This window comes from Capsicum annuum, chromosome 5 (assembly GCF_002878395.1).
Source record: "Capsicum annuum cultivar UCD-10X-F1 chromosome 5, UCD10Xv1.1, whole genome shotgun sequence".
NCBI classification, from domain to species: Eukaryota; Viridiplantae; Streptophyta; class Magnoliopsida; order Solanales; family Solanaceae; genus Capsicum; species Capsicum annuum.
In genome coordinates, this window is record NC_061115.1 from 160,516,717 (window position 1) to 160,535,746 (window position 19,030).

Here is a 19,030-nt window from a genome sequence, read left to right on the forward strand (position 1 = left end):
TCTGTTGCAACACTTTTTGAGTACCTATTACAACTATCTCATTAAACTATTGCAACCATTTTATTAGTATTTTGCGATGATTTTTTACTACCTATTGCAATGGTTTATTGATCTATTGCAACGATCGTTGCCACATGTTATTAAATTCAAATGATTTATATAAATAGTTACTCGTATTAATGTAAATTTATATTTACATACATAATAAATTATAACACAATATATACATCACAAAACAAAATCATTCATTAATAATCTCATAATCCAAAATATACAAGAAGCTAGTAATTTAAATCCAAAAGTAAAATGTTAATTAAGTCCAAATGATTAGTTAAGTTTTTATTTAGTAGCAAGTTCGACTCGCGATAAGTTTCAAGAAAATCATCACAAAACTATTTATATTGGCATATATCAACAACCCAAAAATCTTCTCGAGTAAGTTCAATGTCTTCATCACTTTCTTTATCTCTTTCTTCATTTTGGACACCTATAAAAAGAGAACAAATAATATAAATTAGAACTATTACCCCTAGCTTTTCCATAACCCATTAAGGATGAAGTTAATAGATTAAAGGACCTAAAGAAAATAATTTTTACTGAAGAAAAAGAAATTGACAGGCTTACACAAGGTTCAAAACAGCTTAAATAGAAGGTGATAACATGGATAGCTATCAGTTTGTCCTTTTTTCAAGACCATTCTATGATTAGTTTCAAGTACAGCTAGTTGCAAAAGCTTTTTAAAATCCTGTATGTTACTTCAGGCTTCAGAACTTCAGAATAAAATAAAGAATTTGGTGGCTAGCGATTGAAAAATCAAAAGGCAAAAATTACTAAAATACAATCTATAAGTAGACAACTGACCTCTGTGTATGCTAAGTTTACTTGATTTACTGTTCCGATACCTCCTTTTCCCCATCATAGGATATTGATAAAAAGAGCACATAGATCAAGCGTTGTAAGGTTCAGATAGAAACAGAATAGAAAATGACACATTCTAACACTCCTTCCCTCCCACCACAAAATGATGGACATCTATATTGTAACAATATAACATCTAGGCTCAATATTGTGAACACAATATAGATGACTCTGATAGAGAAAAGTGGACCATGAACCTAATTCAACCAAACCCAAGCTCATGAGTTAATATTTCCAAAAACATATAGTACAATAGTTCATTTGAACAATCAATGGCAAATACTCCAACAAGTTCTATATTTCAAAGGACAAAAAAGCCGACCTTGTAGCTAATGGCTAAACGAGCTAGTTCTTGTGTTGCACCAAGGTCAGAAACTCCAACTCTTACACTATAAAATTCACATAGTAGTATCTGAGCAATGCGGATACCAACTTGTCCAGTGGCACCAGCACCAAAAACCTTTCCAGGATCCTTTGCCTTTTGCCTTCCAAAAGACAAACCAGAAGATGTGTTTGGACTAGCAGGTATCAAAGACGTCATATCAGGAAACTTACCTATTGAAGACACATTTTATTAATTTGTAATTATAAGTGTATTCCCTCTAACAACTTAATTTTTTAAATTTTTAGATAACACAGTTACATAATTCAATATGATATTAGAGCAAATAGATGTCTAGTGTTCTCAATATGACAATAGGATTTTGCGAAATCACTATGAGAGTCTACTTATTTACTGCAGAACTTCATTTAGAAAAAAATAGATTTGTCACAATTACAGGGAAGCCACGTAGATCTAGCATATGCAAAGGACAAGGTGGTAGTTCAGTTGATTAACTTCAACGAGACACATCTCTCCAAGTGCCTCAGCCTACTCATTGCACTGGAAAACTTTAAAGTCCTTGATACTCACTAACACAAACAATCTTTAATAATCAATTCTTTTGAGAAGTAAAATAACATTATTAATGAGAAAAGCACCAACTAGATACATATATGAGCAACTAACTCAGTCCCTTAATAAGGAGCAACGAAAATCTAAAAAGATTGTGTCATAAAGCTTGCAATTTAAGTGAAAAATGCAAATGTTTATACTTAAGCTTATGAAAGAATCAGCTTTCTGTTTGAAATACCTTTGGTTCCTCTACAACGGAATCACCCAAATACATCGAGTAGGAAGGATAGTCCATAATTTCCTAATATCTTCATTCAGTTTCCATCCATCCCAACACTATGCAGCTCCTTCACTGATCTTGGCATCACCAAGATTTATCTGACTGTGTTCAGGAACATCACTCAGATCTAACTATTCACCCGGTAGTGTAGCAAAAGATGATTTATTTACTTTGCTTCTCTCTTACACATAAAACATCTGCTGCCTATGCTAAAAGCCTATTTTTGTAAATTTGACTGGGTAAGACGCCTACCATGAGATACAATCCTACAAAAATAAGCTACTTATAGGAGCTTTACTCTACGAAGTGGACTTCAATGGCTGAGGATCTGGCTGGGTAGTACCAAAAAAGTGAGAAGTAGGCACACTTGACTGAAAATATTCCATTAGCTTACACAGTTGATTCCAACAATAACATACCCAGTAAAATCCACAAGTAAGATTCGGGGAGGGTAAAGTGTATGCAGACCTTACCACTATTTTGGAAAGGCAGAGGGTAAAGTGTAATCAGACCTTACTCTGTTGATTCAACTTTAAGGGATTTACTAAATTGATATGAGACAGAATTAAATCTATGTGACAGACTTAGAACCCAAAATCATTCAGGGATAGAAAGACTAAATTTAACAGAGTCATATTATAGGAAATAAGCATATGAGAAAGGTATATGCTAATTATATTTCAGCATGTCAGAGCAACCTATTAGAGAGAAATAGGCACTAACAGAGCTATAGGGTCAATAGAAAGACTTGCTGAGGCAATTACACCTAATAAATATCAGTTAAAAACCACAGTACATTATGAAGCAATTAAGGTGAACTATATTACTTACCCAATAGAACGATGAAAAGTTCATTCCAATATGTAGCCAAGGCACCAAGACACCAGATATATCGCTGCTCTCATATGCAAGAACAGAACCTGGGAGCCTTGGAAAATTATTCAAGTTCCATCCTGAGTTTACATACTTTATGTCAGAAGCTCCAACTTGATGGTTGTGTTTAGGGAACCCACCTCCAAATACTTTAGTTTACAAATCAGCCCCTTAAAGCACCTGGGAAATAAGGACAAAGGAATGACAGGAAGGAGGAAACTGTTATACATCCTACATGGTTTCCAAAAGAAGAAAATAAAGATAAATCACCAAAGAAAGCCACCTTAATCTCTTTCATGGGTTTCTCGACCATCCGCCAATATTCACCCTCAATGTTCTCCAATAAGGGTTCACATTGTCCTTTATTTTGCTTGAAGTACTGGGCCTTAAGATGATCAACATATTTTTGAAATGCATCCAAAGTAAACTCCGGACCAGGTTCAAATCTAAACCTCTCAGCTTCAAAGATAGCAGCTTTACCAGGAGTTCTATTGGCATATACATGTAACAAACCTACAACACTATTGAACCAAACTACTCAACCACTTTAAAACAGCATACTACTCAACCATAACTCTCTATTGAACTGGACTACTCAACCTCTTTAAAACAACATACTACTCAACCACTTTAATATTGAACTAGACAAATGTTATACCACACCCTTCCTAGTCAGAAGTAGAGCTAGGATTTGAAGTTTATGTATTCAAAATTCTAACAATTCCAAGTCAATGGGTTCTAAAATAATAATTTCAACTATTAGATAAATTTCCTAAGAAAAATACAACATTTGAGCCAAAACTACTGGATTTGGCTGAACATGGACCTAACTTGTAGCCCTGCTCCAACCTTCCTTCTACCTCTCCCATTTTTACCCTATATTAAGAATAGTATAAATCTGTCCATAAACTTTAGTGAGCTTGTGCATACTTACTTTGAAGTAAGCTTCAAGAACTGGTCGAATCACTTCTTGAACTTCATCAACAAATTCAGGCAAAGAGAATGACCTTCACAAAACATATTTCAAATTTATAGACAAACAACCAAAAGTGAAAATAAAAAGTCAAGAAAAGAAGCTAGTAATCATATGGATCTCTGTTGTAAATCTCCCTATATGACATTACAGCCGAAGATTCAATCATATTCTCACGAAAACTATAACATTAAGATGAAACCTAGAAGTTGATCTTAAATTGATATCAATAACACATCTTTTAAAATAGTAATGTCTAGCCATACTCTTGGAACTTCTGAACAACAGAATTATCACTCATTTCTAATTTGTAATGAACATCTTCTGTAAACTGTCACCCATAACATAAAGTACTTAATATAACTCCATATTAAATGCATTCCAGATCAAGCCATGTATATCTTAAACATAACAAAGGGAAAGAGTTGAAAATAAAAATCTATTGCTAGCACAAAAGATAAAATTACGGTAAGAATCAGAAAGTACCTCCTGCCACGTTGTTACAAGAGGTTCACATATTGTAGTGAAACACTTACTGGCTATTATAGGGGATGCAGCCCTCTTAGAATAAATATGTCAAGAAAAACACTGTCCTTACTGGCTACCACTATACATAAACAACAAGAAGTTTTTTTATCTACTGCTTCCAATTAAAAAAAAAGAAGAAGAAAAATGGATGAGAATAAGAAGAAAAGAAGATAGACCTTGATCCAGCTGAAACAAAGCTCTTAACTTTCTGGTGATTTCTTGAACACCCTCTTTGATTCATGATTGTTCAAGTCTGATTTGTAAGTTCCGAAAATATACAAAATAGGCTAAGTACTGTAATTCCAGATAATAACCATCAATGAACAATTTTTATTATTTCATTTTGGACAAAACTGGATGTGGGAATCTTTTACTGTAAATAAAGCATACAATGCCATGAGAAAGAAAAATATTGATCTATCTGAAGATACATTGCGAGTTTCTACTATTGTAGACAAGAACAAATGCACTGAGACAGTTGACTGTGTTGATAGAAAAGAGACAACTTGCGAAGGCATAGAATAATGTGACTAATTAAGGAAACAGGATCACTATCTAATGACTCAAGAGAAATTGGTTGCTGTAATCAGGAAAATCTCCTGTGACCCATCTTTGAATTCTGAAAAAAATCACACCTCATACAGAGCTTGTTGATGAGGCAAGTATATTTCAATAATACATTGCTCAACTCTTTGGGGCATTGTACCAGCGACACCAATAAAATTCAATATGCTAGAGAATTAGGAAACAGTTACGAGTTTCTTAGAGGATGTGCTAATACACATCCAAATAGTCCAATCTAAAATAGAAAATATTGAGTAAAGCTCATAAAAATAAATAAACATAGTCAAACAACAAGTTTCAACCTTTAACCATAATTCAGTTCAAGTCAATGAGGGACACATAGAAGGGTTAACATCTAAAAGTCCACCCAAAAACTACTAAAGAAATATACCATGGATAAGAACATGTAGATTCAAAATCATACTCCAATAATACATAGAGCCTGAACCTTTTAATTTTTGGATAAATAGGTACCCAATCTTTAAAGTCTGGAGTTCAAACAGAAAACACAGAGTAAAGCTTCCCCACGGTGTTGACTGAAATATTATGATCCAATGCAATCCCACATGAGTCAACTAGGTATTATAGGATTTTATGAGTTTCTTTGAGGTTGCTGCAACTGTTGGTGAAGTCTACTATAGGATTTCAAAGAAAAGTAAGACACTTGGATTCCCTGCTGGACTCTGTACTAGTTTGGGAATTGGTGGTCATATCACTGGTGGTCCTTATGCTTCCATGATGAGGAAATTTGGGCTTGGGGTTAACAATGTGATCAATGCTCGTATATTTAATACCAATGGCATAATACTCGATAAGAAATCGATAGGGGAAGACCTGTTTTGGGTGATATGAGAAGGTGGAGGAGCTAGTTTTTGGATCATATGTGTTGTTTTAACGCATTGTGTACAAGCATCGCATTGCTAATATCTCTCTTTAACTACCTCTGCTGATGAACCCATGTTAGGGGAAATAGAGGACAAAAGGAATAGAAGGATTTTGACATAAGACAGCTTACAAAGTTACGCATATCAGTTATGTTGCAGTAAGGATCATCAGTATGTTCTGCCACTTCATTTTTCTTTATCTGCTCTATATTTTCTTGTGTCATTTACATCTGCTATAAATTGTTCTGCTTTGTGTCAATTGAAACAAATATTTTGTTCATTTCTTTTTCTTTTCTATTATGAATGGTTTGGATGTCGCCTAATGCATATAGCTGCATAGAGAACCAGAGCATGATATTCTATATTAAGGAGTAACAACTCCTGAATTCTATAAGGGAAGCTACGCAAATGAAGACTATTTATCCAACAGATGATCACACAAGTTCTTAAAATTATTGTTGATGGTTTACTCGTTCTTTATGACTGTACAAGGATCTAAAAACCACCTTCAAATCTTCAACTCTAGGTCAAGAACCAAAAAGATGTGCAGACTTGTAGTAGAAATAAGAAGGAGAGCTCAATAACATCTTGGAAACCCATTGTAATGCCTCGAAATCTAGTCTCTAGATGTCACAGGGTGCTCAAGACTACGAGTAGCCTTAAGCTAACCCTGTCTGCCTTCTACTGAGTCTGAATCATATCATAGCGGAAATATATGTATAAAATTATACTAAATACGAAAATCTGTCTGAACTAACTGAGAATTTCTTAATCATAACATCTGAGATAATAGACTTAAGAGTTTGGACAACCAAAACTAAATAATCTGAATCATATCTAGCAGTTTAACAAGCCTCTACTACTAATAACTAGAGAGTCACTGGACAAACCTACAACTGACTAGAACTGTCTAAAAAGAATACCGAATCATATAAACTAATAAGCTAATAAGTCTGAATAACTAAGTCCCTGAACTATGAGGACTCACCAACTGTTGCATGTAGATGGAGATGATCGAAATCACTCACGCTGCGGAAAATGAGCACCTGAACCTATATTATGAGATAATGTAGCACATAGACATATATGTGGGTCAGTACTTTAAGGATGTACTGAGTATATGGGGATGAAATAATTAAGTAAAACATCATCTCATCATCATAATTTGTAAAACAATGCATGCTAGATGTAAATGACTCACATAGCTGAAATATCTAAAATACTGAAATTTGAAATCATGAACAACAAATCATACTTTGTAAATCTAGTGAGTCATAACATTTAGTTCTAAAACCTGTGCTAATACTCTGTATTTAAATCATACTATCTAAGTGTAGAAAGGACTCACTTCTGTGTCTAAAATCTGAAAGATGAAATCTATAACTGTTATCTTTCTGTAAAGTATAATCTGAATAAAATTGTGAGCCTGTTCACTTGGTTTTCTAAAAGATTTTTTATTAATCTTTTACTTTAACTGGAAGGGAGGTTCTCTTAACCGACATAAACCATGTGAGCTAACAAGGAGTCCAATGTCTCGTTCCCTTATGAGGAAAACTTTACGATGGGGAGAGGTGTCATACTCTTGTCAGGGAGTATAACCTACTGTCCATGTGATCGATCACAAGCTAAATCTGTCATCCATATTAGAATGGGAATAATCTGATAATTTGTACCTATGTTGGCTATGTAGTTCTATAGAAGATAGGGCACGCTAATCCACACTTCCTGCTCGGTGCTAAATATTAATCTCTTTAAATCTTAATGCTCATTCTATTGGAAATACACTTTAAAAACTAGCATAAGGGTTTATCTGAAATCAATTATACATTTATCTGATTAAATCTGTAAATAAAGCTGATCTAAATTCTGTAATTTGTATTAAATCTATAAAGTAGATTCCAAAACTTATCTGAGGATCAAAAGATTAAAGATTTACTGAAAGTCTGTAAATAATTTGATCATAGGATGCTTAAAGCATCATCTTTCTTAAAATATCAACATATAAATCTGAGCTTATTAACCCATGCATCAAGTTCATGTCAAAACATCATAGAATTCATGCTTGATATTGAGAATAATGATAATTCAATTAAAAATCTGAAATGTACTGCAATAGGCATGAAAATATAGAAATAGACATGCAATTCAACTTCATAAACACTTGAAATCTCAAAATCTAGCAATTAGCAATAATGGGTATAAACACTAATTTAGAACTCATGTATAATCATTCAAAATCATATGAATTGTTAGTAAAACTTGGTTTTGGGCACAAGGATGGAAGAAAATCCTTGTTCATAAACCTCACATACCTTGATTGATGATTAGATGAAGAAACTTGAATTATTGATTCCTATTTGAGTTCTTGAAGATGAGTTCTTGATTATCTTTCCTTGAAAATCCTCAATTTTGAGCTTTCTTGGAGAAAAATGGTGGAATTTATTTCTTGGAGAAGAAGCTTTTGAGTTCTAGGACTTTTGTTTGAGAGAAAATTGATGAACAATGAGCATAATTGGCTTAGAATGGGTTTAATCTCATGTTTTGGACGGATTGGGGCTTGGGAATTCCCCAAAATACCCCCTTTAAACATCTAAACTAAACTGAAAAAGAGAACAAAATATCCCAATTTAATAGGCCACCGCGACGCGCCACTATCGCGGTGGCTCACTGGATAAGGGACAATTGGAAACTGGAAACTCTCCGCGATGCGGAGCTATCGCGGTGCCCCTTTGGAATGCCATTTTAACCATCGTCGCGATGCAGTGAAATCGCGTAGGCTTACTAAAAATTGACAAATGAAAAATTGGACCTCTTCACCGAGTATCAGATTTGGGTAAATTTGGTATCGATGGAAAACTTATTCAATTTACCACACCATTGAAGGTATAAATATGAAAAATTCCATATAAAATAAAAAGGCATTCATTTTAGAAGCTAATCCTTGACATTCTAAGGATGAAATTAAGCTAGGAAAAGTATGGGGTATTATAATATCTCCCCCTTAGGAACATTCATCCTAGAATGTGGTTAGTTAGGCTGAAAATACTGAGGAATCTGAGGCTTTAAGCTATCATGCACAACTGACATAAATTGAATGACTAAATCTAAAGCATACCGAGCTTCTGAACTGATCTGTGAGTGCATGAGGTGACATGAAAATAACTACATAGCTGAATCTAAGATTGGAAAAGAACTGAATGATGGAAGACTATTACCTTTGGCTGAATCTGAGTTTGTGGAGAAGAGATGAGGATACTTGGTACGCATGTCTGCTTCTGTTTCCCAGTAGCACCCTCAACAGACTTATTTCTCCATAAAACTTTGACCAAGGAAACTTTTTTGCTCCTTAGTCTACGGATCCGATGATCAAGAATCTCTACTGGAAGATCTTTGTAAGAAAGGCTATTCTGAATATCTGTACTTTCAAGAGAAACTATAATGGCTGAATCGTCCATGTACTTCTTCAACAAGGACACATGGAATACTGGATGAACTGAGGATAAATCTGCGGTAGCTAAAGCTTATACGTTACTTTCCCAACATGGCTCAAGATCCGAAAGGGACCTACATATCAGGGACTAAGCTTTCTCTTCTTGCCAAATCTCTTCACCCCTTTCTTGGGTGAAACTTTCAAATACACAAGATCATCAACCTCAAACTCAAGATCTCTTCTTCTTATGTCTGCATAAGATTTCTGACGACTCTGGGCTGCTTTCAATCTCTTTCTAATCAACTAAATTTTTTCCATGGCTTCAAACACCATGTCTGGCCCAATCAAAGTGGCTTCACCTACTTCAAACCAACCAACTCTCGATCTATATCTTTACCCATAAAGAACCTCAAATGGAGCCATCTGAATACTAGTATGATAACTGTTAATATAAGCAAACTCAATCAGCAGCAAATTGTCATCCCAACTACCTTTGAAATCAAGATCACATGCCCTCAACATGTCCTCTAGAGTTTGAATGGTCCTCTCTGCCTGACCATCTGTTTGTGGATGAATGGCTGAACTAAGATGAACTTGGGTACCAAGACCCTTCTAAAAGGCTTTCCAAAACTGAGAGGTAAATTGAGTACCCTTATCTGAGATGATAGACAAAGGAACTCCATGCAATCTGACCAACTCTCTGATGTATTACTTAGCATAATCTTCAGTTGTGAAGATGTGTGAACTGGCAAAAAATTTTCTTAGTCAATCTATCTACTATCACCCAAATCAAATCATGTTGACAACGCGAATGGGGTAAACCAGTTACAAAATCCATATTCACCTCTTCCCACTTCTAATTGGGGATACCAAACTCTTGCAACGTACGACCAGGTCTTTGGTGTTCAACCTTAACCTGCTAACAAGTTGCACACTTAGCTACAAACTCTGCTATATCTCTTTTCATACCACTCCACTAATAGATTTCCCGCAAGTCGCGGTATATCTTGGTGGCTCCTGGATGAATGGAATAATGTGCACCATGCACTTCCATCATAATCCGCTGCCTCAAATCATCAACACATGGCACACACAATCTACTTTGGTACCTCAATACACCATCTCCCTCTTGGGAGAAAACCTCTATCTTTTGGTCTTTAACTGACTCCTTCAATTTTACCAAACTAAAATCCTCATCTTGCTTCTCTTTCACTTCCAAAAACTAGGAAAGATTTGGAACTACTCTGAACCCAAACATTCCCTTCAGCTGAATCAACCAATCTTAAACCCAATCTAGCTAACCGATGAAATTCTCGAACTAACTCCTTATTATCATTCTTCATATAAGAAACACTGCCCATAGACAATCTACTAAGGGCATCTGCCACTATGTTGGCCTTGCTCGAATGATACAATACACTCATGTCATAATCCTTCAATAATTCTAACCACCTTCTCTGCTGAAAATTTAACTACCTCTGGGTAAACACATACTAAAAACTTTTGTGATTCGTGAACACATCAACGTGCATGCCATAAAGATAATATTTCCAAGTTTTCTAAGCAATCACCACAGTAGCTAACTCAAGATCGTGGGTTGGGTCATTCTTTTTGTGAGGCTTAAGCTGCCTAGAGGCATAGGCTATGACCTTACCTCTCTGCATCAAAACACAACCTAAACCAACTCTAGAGGTATCATAATACACCACAAAACCATCTGTACCATCAGGTAATGCTAACACTGGGGCTGAAGTGAGTCGAGTCTTCAACTCCTGAAAACTCTTCTCGCAGGAATCTGACTGCTGAAACTTAAATTTCTTCTGGGTCAATCTAGACATAGGAGACGCAATAGATGACAAACCCTCAACAACATATCTGTAATAACCAGGTAGACTTAAGAAACTCCTAATGTCTGACGGACAGATAGGTCTAGACCAATTCCTTACGACTTCTGTCTTTTGAGTATCAACTCTAATACCCTCACTAGAAATAATATGACCAAGAAAATCTACTGACCTTAGCCAAAATTCACACTTGCTAAATTTGGCGACAACTGGTGATCTCTAAGAGTCTGTAACATAATTCTAAGATGGCCTGCATAATCATCTCACTACAAGAGTAGACAAGGATATCGTTGATAAAGACTATGACAAACATGTCTATATACTATTTGAACACCCTGTTCATCAAGTCCATTAAGGTTGCTGGGGCATTGGTTAGCGCAAAGGATATGACTAGAAACTCAAAATGACCATAACGGGTTCTGAAAGCTATATTTGGAATATCACACTCCCTTACTCTAAGTTGATGATAGCCTCATCAATTCTAGGAAGATGATATTTTTTTTACTATAACATTATTTAGCTGACGATAGTCAATGTACATACGCAAAGAACCATATTTCTTTCGCATGAATAGTACAGGAACGCCCCATGGAGAAACACTAGGCCTTATAAAGACTTTGTCTAAAAGATCTTTGAGTTGATCTTTTAACTCTTTAAGATCGGTGGGACCCATACAATATGGAGGTATTGAGATGGGCTAAGTATTTGGAAGAAGGCCAATACCAAATTCTATTTCCCTATCGGGAGGTACCCCTGACAAATCTTCGGTAAACACATCAGGAAACTTATTAACTACATTGACTGACTGAACTTTTGGAGTCTCAGACTTAGTGTCTTTAACTCAAATAAAATAATAGATACACCCTTCGGAGATCAACTTTTTGGCTTTAAGATAGGATATAAAATGTCTCTTGGGAGATACTGAATTACCTTTCCACTCAAAGACTGGCTCATCTGGGAATTGGAACTTCACCACTCAGGTGCGATAATCTATGGAGGCATAACAAAAGTGGAGACAATCTATACCAAGAATAAGATCAAAATCGACCATATCGAACTCTATTAAGCCTGCTAACATGATTTTATGAAGGACAGTGATAGGATACTTTTTATAAATTCATTTGGCAACAACTGACCCACCCACTGGGGTAGAAACCAAGAAAGGCTCAGGGATCTTTTCAAAACCTACCTCAAAATTTACTGCAACTAATAGGGTCACATACGAGAAACTTGAACTAGGTTCTAACAACACATAAACATCAAGATGAAAGACATGAAGCATATCAGTAACAACATCTGGTAAATCTTATTGCACCTGATGGGATGGTAAAACATAAAACTGATTCTGGTGATGACCACCACCGGTACTGGATGATGCGCCTTGAGGAGGGACTGGGCAACTTAAAAGAGCTGGTACACTAGTATCCTGAGTCTGGGGATGACCATCTCTGTTTCCCTGCTTAGCATGTGGACAATCTTTAATCCCACAACCCAACTTACCACAACCAAAACAACCCTTCTGTCCAGCTAAATATTCACCAGGATAACTTTTACCATACCTAGCATATGGAGGATAACCGAGCCTACCACCTATATTATTCTAGGATCAGGACATAGAAGACTTACCCCCACTGCTCCTGCCTAGCTCTGGGAGTAGGAGCACTAGCTGAAAATGGTGCTGGCAGAGATGAACGATTCTAAAACTGCAAACTATTTTCCCCCTTGAGACCTAGCCTGCTATACTCAAACTGCCCTGTTCTAGCCCTCTTATTATTTCTATCTCTTCCCTTCAACTTCTCTGCCTTAATCTACTAAGCGTGAATCATCAATCTAGCAAAATCCATGTCCCCAATAAGCATGGCAGTCCTACAATAGTTGACTACCAAATCAGATACTCCAATAACAAACTTACTCATACTTGCTCTAGGATCAGCCATTGTATCTGGGGAATACTTAGACAACTGGTTGAACTTAAGGCAGTACTCTTTCACTGTCATTAAGCCCTGCCTCAAATTCACAAACTCCTCTATCTTAGCTTCTCTCATTTCATGCAGAAAGAACTTATCTAGAAAAGCATATTAAAATACCTGCCAACTCATAAGAGTAGCATTCTCATCTCTACCATTCTTTCACATCACTACCCAATCATACACTATATCCTTCAATCTATAGGATGCTAAATCTAAATTCTCCTATTCAGAAACATACATAATCTAGGTGATCTTCTTCACCTCATCTAAATAAAGATGTGGGTCCTCTCTAGCGGATTCATCCTCATGAAATCTCTTATTCTGGATATTGCTAGATCACCATTCTTTTGAAGTGGGACTGCAGCCTGATGGTTACCTTGAACATTGGCAGTCACTGTCGGGGCCAACGCCTAAAAGGCAGCCCTAAATTTAGCATGGGATACGTTCTCATTCATAGGATCAGCGGGATGGGGTGGATAGTTAATATTTCTGCGGTCATTAGCTCGATGAGGAGGCATATTTAACTATAACATAAGAGCATGAGTTAAAAGAAGATAGAGATACTGAAAGCATGATAGATCATGAAAGAAAGATATGATTTCTTAAGAACATCCCATAGCCTCTTGCTTATAAATATCACGCGCTTCACACCCATGATCAAGACTCTATATAATGGGGCTTGTCTGACTCCCTAAGACTCTTGTAAAGCTTAGGATCTAATACCAAGTTTGTAATGTCCAAAACCTGATCCTGAGATGTCACACGGTGCTCCAGACTATGAGTAGCCTTAAGCTAACCCTGTCTGCCTTCTACTAAGTCTGAATCTTATAATAGCATAAATATAGGTATAAAATCATACTAAATACATAAATCTGTCTGAACTAACTGAGAATATCTGAATCATAACATCTGAGATAATTGACTTAAGAGTGAACAATCAAAACTAAATAATCTGAATCATATCTAGCAATCTGACAAGTCTCTACAACTAATAACTAGAGGGTCATTGGGATAAACCCTCAGCTAACTCAAACTGTCTAAAAAGAATACCGAATAATATAAATTAATAAGCTGATAAATCTGAATAACTAAGTCCCCAAACTATGAGGACTCACCAACTGTCGGATGTAAATAGAGGTGCTTGAAATCACTCTCACTGCGGAACCTGAGCACCTGAACCTACATTATGAGACAATATAGCACATAAAAATATATATGGATCAGTACTTTGAGGATGTGCTGAGTATATGGGGGTGAAATGCATAAGTAAAACATTATCTCATCATCATAATTTGTAAAACAATGCATGCTAGATGTAAATGACTCACATAAGCTACAATATCTGAAATACTGAAATCTAAAATCATGAATATCAAATTATACTTTGTAAATATAGTGAGTCATAACATTTATTTTTAAAAGTTATGCTAATACTCTGTCTATAAATCATACTGTCTAAGTGTAAAAAGAACTCACTTCTGTGTATGAAATCTAAAAGGTAAAATTTGTAACTGTTATCTTTCTGAAAAGTATAATCTGAAAAAATTGTGAGTCTTTATACTTAGTTTTCTAAAGTTTTTTCTATTAATCTTTTACTTTAACTAGCAGGGAGGTTCTCTTAACCAACATAAACCATGTGAGCTAACATGGAGTCCAACGTCTCTTTCTCCTATAGGAAAAACCTCACGATGTAAAGAGGTGTCATATTATTGATAGGGAGTATAACCTACTGTCTATGTGATCGATCACAAGCTAAATCTGTCATCCATATTGGAATGGGAATAATCTGATAATCTGTACCTACGTTGGCTATGTAGTTTTATGAATGATAGGGCATACTAATCCCACACTTTTCGCTTGGTGCTAAATACTACTCCCTTTAAATCTGTATGCTCATTCTTTTGGAAATCCACTTTAAAAACTAGCATAAGGTTTTATTTGAAACCAATTATGCATTTATCCGATTAAATCTATAAATAAAGCTAATCTAAATTCTGTAATTTGTACTAAATCTATAAAGTGGATTTCAAAACTTATCTGAGGATCAAAAGATCAAAGCTTTGCTGAAAGTCTGTAAATAATCTGATCATAGGATGCTTAAACCATCATCTTTATTGAATTATCAACATATAAATTTTGGCTTAATAATCCATGCATCAAGTCCATGTCAAAGCATCATAGAATTCATGCTTGATATTGAGAATAATAATAATTCGATTCAAAATATGAAATTTACTGCAATAGGCATGAAAATATAGAAATAGACATGCAATTTAACTTCATAAACATTTGAAATCTCAAAATCTTGCAATTAGCAATAATGGGTATGAACCCTAATTTGAAAATCATGTATAATCATTCAAAATCAAATGAATTTGTAAGTAAAACTTGGTTTTGGGAACAAGGATGGAAGAAAATCCTTGTTCATAAACCCCACATACCTTGATTGATGATTAGATGAAGAAACTTGTATTATTGATTCCTATTTGAGTTCTTGAAGATGAGTTCTTGATTATATTGTCTTGGGAATACTCACTTTTAAGCTTTCTTGGAGAAAAAATGGTGGAATTCTTTCTTGGAGAAAAAGCTTTTGAGTTCTTGGGTTTTTTTTTGAGAGAAAATTGATGAATAATGAGCATAATATGCTTAGAATGGGTTTAATCTCATATTTTGGATGGATTGGGGCTTGGGAATTGACCAAAATACCCCCTTTAAACTTCTAAACAGAACTGGAAAAGAGAACCAAAAATCCTAATTTAATAGGCCACCGCGATGCGCCACTATCACAATGGCTCACTGAATAAGGGACATTTGGGAACTGGAAACTCTCCTCGACATGGAGCTATCGCGGTACCCCTTTGGAATGCCAACCATCATTGCGACGCGGTGAAATCGTGTAGGCTTACTGTAAATTGACAAATGGAAAATTGGACCTCTATGCAATGCGCCAATATCACGGAAGACCACTGAAAATGACAATTATGGAATTTTCCTTCACCACAACACGGTGACCGCCCAGTTGGCACACTACTTACTAAAAATGCCCAAACTTCTTCACCGAGCGTCTGATTTGGGCAAATTTAGTATCGATGAAAAGCTTATTCAATTTTCCACACCATGGAAGGTTTAAATCTAGAAAATTCCATATGAAATAAAATGATATTTATTTTAGAAGCTAATCCTTGACATTCTAGGGACGAAATTAAGCTAGAAAAAGTATGGGGTATTACGCCCATGATTCAAAAAATATCACTATCCAAAAAGATCCAATATCATCCACCTTAACATAAGACATCAGTTGCTATAGAAGAAGAAGTAATTTCACCAAAACCATTACTAATAATTGAATCAACCATGTCTTGAGGGGGAAAAGAGAAAAGAGTTGGATTGAGTCAATTCTTTACATTAAACTATTAATATTAATCTAGATTATATAATAAGGTGGTTATAGTTTACCTTGTACATATAAAGTTTATCTTATCATTGATATTGATTCAATTACATAGTCATAAGCAGAAAGATCTTTTACCTACTTTGAGTTCAATTTAGACATTCATAAATACTGTTAGTAATATGAAGAAAGTAGATACCTATGATCAATCTTTTTCATGACCAAGACAACTGCAGAATTACTTCCTTCTACAGTCACAAAGCACTACATTAAGGAAGATGACATGAAATTTTTTCTTTTATACTTTACATCCAATAAATACATACTAATTATTATTTCTTTCAACAGGTGGGAGAGTTGATAGGCATAGCAGTTGGAGTTATAGTCATGCTCAATATTCTAGTGGTCGGGTAAGTAAATATCACAACACCTAACTATACAAGTTACAAAACTATATCTCTACTAAATCTATTCCTCCTTGAACTATTATAGTGTTAGTACTAGTCCATGGATTACCTACCAAACGCACCTCCAGGCATTATCATATATCAGTCACTTGCATTAGGGAAGAAACTTCTTTCACTTATTCCATAAATAATGTTGCAAACAATCAACGGTAAAGCACAAAAGATATACAAATTAATATCAGCCTTTGAATTATGATATTTTAATGCCTAATACTGTTACAAAGGGAATTCTCAGCTAGGCTTCTAACTTATTCTTTTCCATAAGCATAAAAATATTATTAGAAGCTAGAAATTAGGGCACTGAAATCCTATGGAACTTTGCAATTATTTATGCAAATCAGAGAAGCTACAAGAAACATGAATACCTGTTTCAATAGATGGCTAGAGTTCAATCAAAAGTGGTCAAAGCACTCGTAGTCGGAGAAGTAGTCGATCAGAGCACTGGTGGTCGGAGCGGATAGTCGGAGTAGTCGATTGGAGCACCAATTTGAGATGCAGTCGACACTAACGCAAAGTTTTTGTTAATTTTGAGATGCACTTAAGCACTAATTTGAAGATTCACAGCACTTATTTGAAAATTTGGAGCACTGATTTGAAGATCGGAGACCCAAAGTGTCCGATGAGGAGCAATCGATTGAAACTTTTCTTCATTAACCCAAAGAGTTAATTTGTTTACCCAAGTTTTTGTTAAGACCCCAAAGTCGATCAGTATCATTTCTTTAATTTTCTTTAATTTATGTTATATATTTTATTAAATTTTGGCGCACTTTGTGAAAAATTAGGGAGGAAAAAGAATTTAAGTCTATGCAATAGCTTTTTTTCCCAATTAAGCGTTGTCATAGTGGCTTTATGGCAACGCTTTATGTAAGAGTCGCTATAAGACACCCTATTTCAACAGATATATGTCAATAGCAATGGTTATAGCATCAACTAAAATAATTTTTTTGCAAATGTTGGAACCATTGCAATTGACCCTCTATAGCAACGTTTTTGGAACCATTGCCAAAAGATTTATCGCAATAGGTGTAATTTCTAGTAGTGATAAACAAAGCCTAAAGGGTATTTGTAGATTATAAGAAACTATAGAAATAAAATCCTAATTAAAATTGAAAAACTCAAGCAAACATACATAATAAGACTTAAAAACATCATAGGAGTGTATTTGGGATACCCTATGAAATAATTTAAGAATGATCTGAAGAAGTTGAGGTCGGTGGACAAATGTGGTGTCCACATGCGGCCTGGACTTGGGTACATATAACACATGCGGCCTGAGGTTGGAAACATGTAGCCACCACATGTGCAGGAAAAATTCCCGCATCTTCTGCTCTCGGGATTTTGGACTTCTGACACATTCTTTGCCCACATGTGGTATACATATTGACATAGGTAAGTTCCGAAAGTTATTTAAGCTCTTTCACTCATTGGATCTTTAATTTTGGTACTTACCTTAGTCTTATATAGACCACATGTGTCACATGTGATCCACATATAGATATAGGTAAGTGTCGGGCCTTTTAATACTTGCAAACAAGCTTCAAATCTTCAACTTTCATCACATGATTTGGTCATGTACAATCTAAAAATGTCACGAATAGCCAAAATTAATCAATTAAGTAGCCCAAAATATCACTTTTCATCTTTTTCAAGAATTTAGCATCCGAAACCTAATTTCCTACAAAACACTCTAAAAACACGTCAAATATAACAAAATAACCTTAAGTGCATGCACATTCTCCAAGTTTAAACATCATGAGTGCTATATTTCTATAACACATCAAATATCTAGAGATATTTGTATATACCTTGGTTTCAATGTTGAGAAGAAATATTTCACTCACTAGCATTTTTAGCTGGAGATATGATTTGGGAAAAAGGTATATATGAATATTTCCATCTACCTCCCCTTCTTTATGGATACAATGGTTGATGTTTTTCTGGAATCATTTGTTTGACCTTAGTTCTCTGATTTTGTTAGGTGCTAATGAAAGTGAATTAAATAAAAATCTTTCA

The 19,030-nt window shown here is 35.2% G+C and overlaps 1 protein-coding gene across 50 annotated transcripts; it reads right to left on the reverse strand.

The window, feature by feature from the left end:
* Positions 1–225: 225 nt before the first annotated feature.
* LOC107870611 (protein PLASTID TRANSCRIPTIONALLY ACTIVE 16, chloroplastic-like) lies at positions 226–17,739 on the reverse strand. 50 transcript variants are annotated; one of them, XR_007055983.1, is made up of 9 exons: positions 17,383–17,739; positions 14,275–14,338; positions 6,904–6,967; positions 4,644–4,720; positions 3,901–3,973; positions 3,250–3,425; positions 2,925–3,146; positions 2,052–2,195; positions 226–487 (listed from the first exon to the last, which is right to left on the reverse strand). XR_007055983.1 is itself a non-coding variant. In XM_047413227.1 (2 exons), the coding sequence occupies exons 1-2, from the start codon at positions 1,457–1,459 to the stop codon at positions 344–346; spliced, it is 363 nt and encodes a 120-aa protein (XP_047269183.1). In that variant the 5' UTR covers positions 1,460–2,918; the 3' UTR covers positions 226–343. The 50 variants fall into 50 exon arrangements, 1 of the variants encoding a protein (XP_047269183.1); XR_007055970.1 differs by lacking the exon at positions 2,052–2,195 and adding an exon at positions 1,241–1,473 and having other exon boundaries at positions 3,250–3,487; XR_007055967.1 differs by having other exon boundaries at positions 3,250–3,487.
* Between the last annotated feature and the right edge of the window lie 1,291 nt (positions 17,740–19,030).

What these genes read in the sequence shown, in the direction of transcription:
- LOC107870611 (XM_047413227.1), bottom strand. Translation starts at nt 1,459, where the DNA reads ATGACGTCTTTGATACCTGCTAGTCCAAACACATCTTCTGGTTTGTCT. An exon ending in GTTTAGCCATTAGCTACAAG is followed by an intron (nt 488 to 1,240) that starts GTCGGCTTTTTT and finishes CTCTTTTTATAG; the next exon opens with GTGTCCAAAATGAAGAAAGA.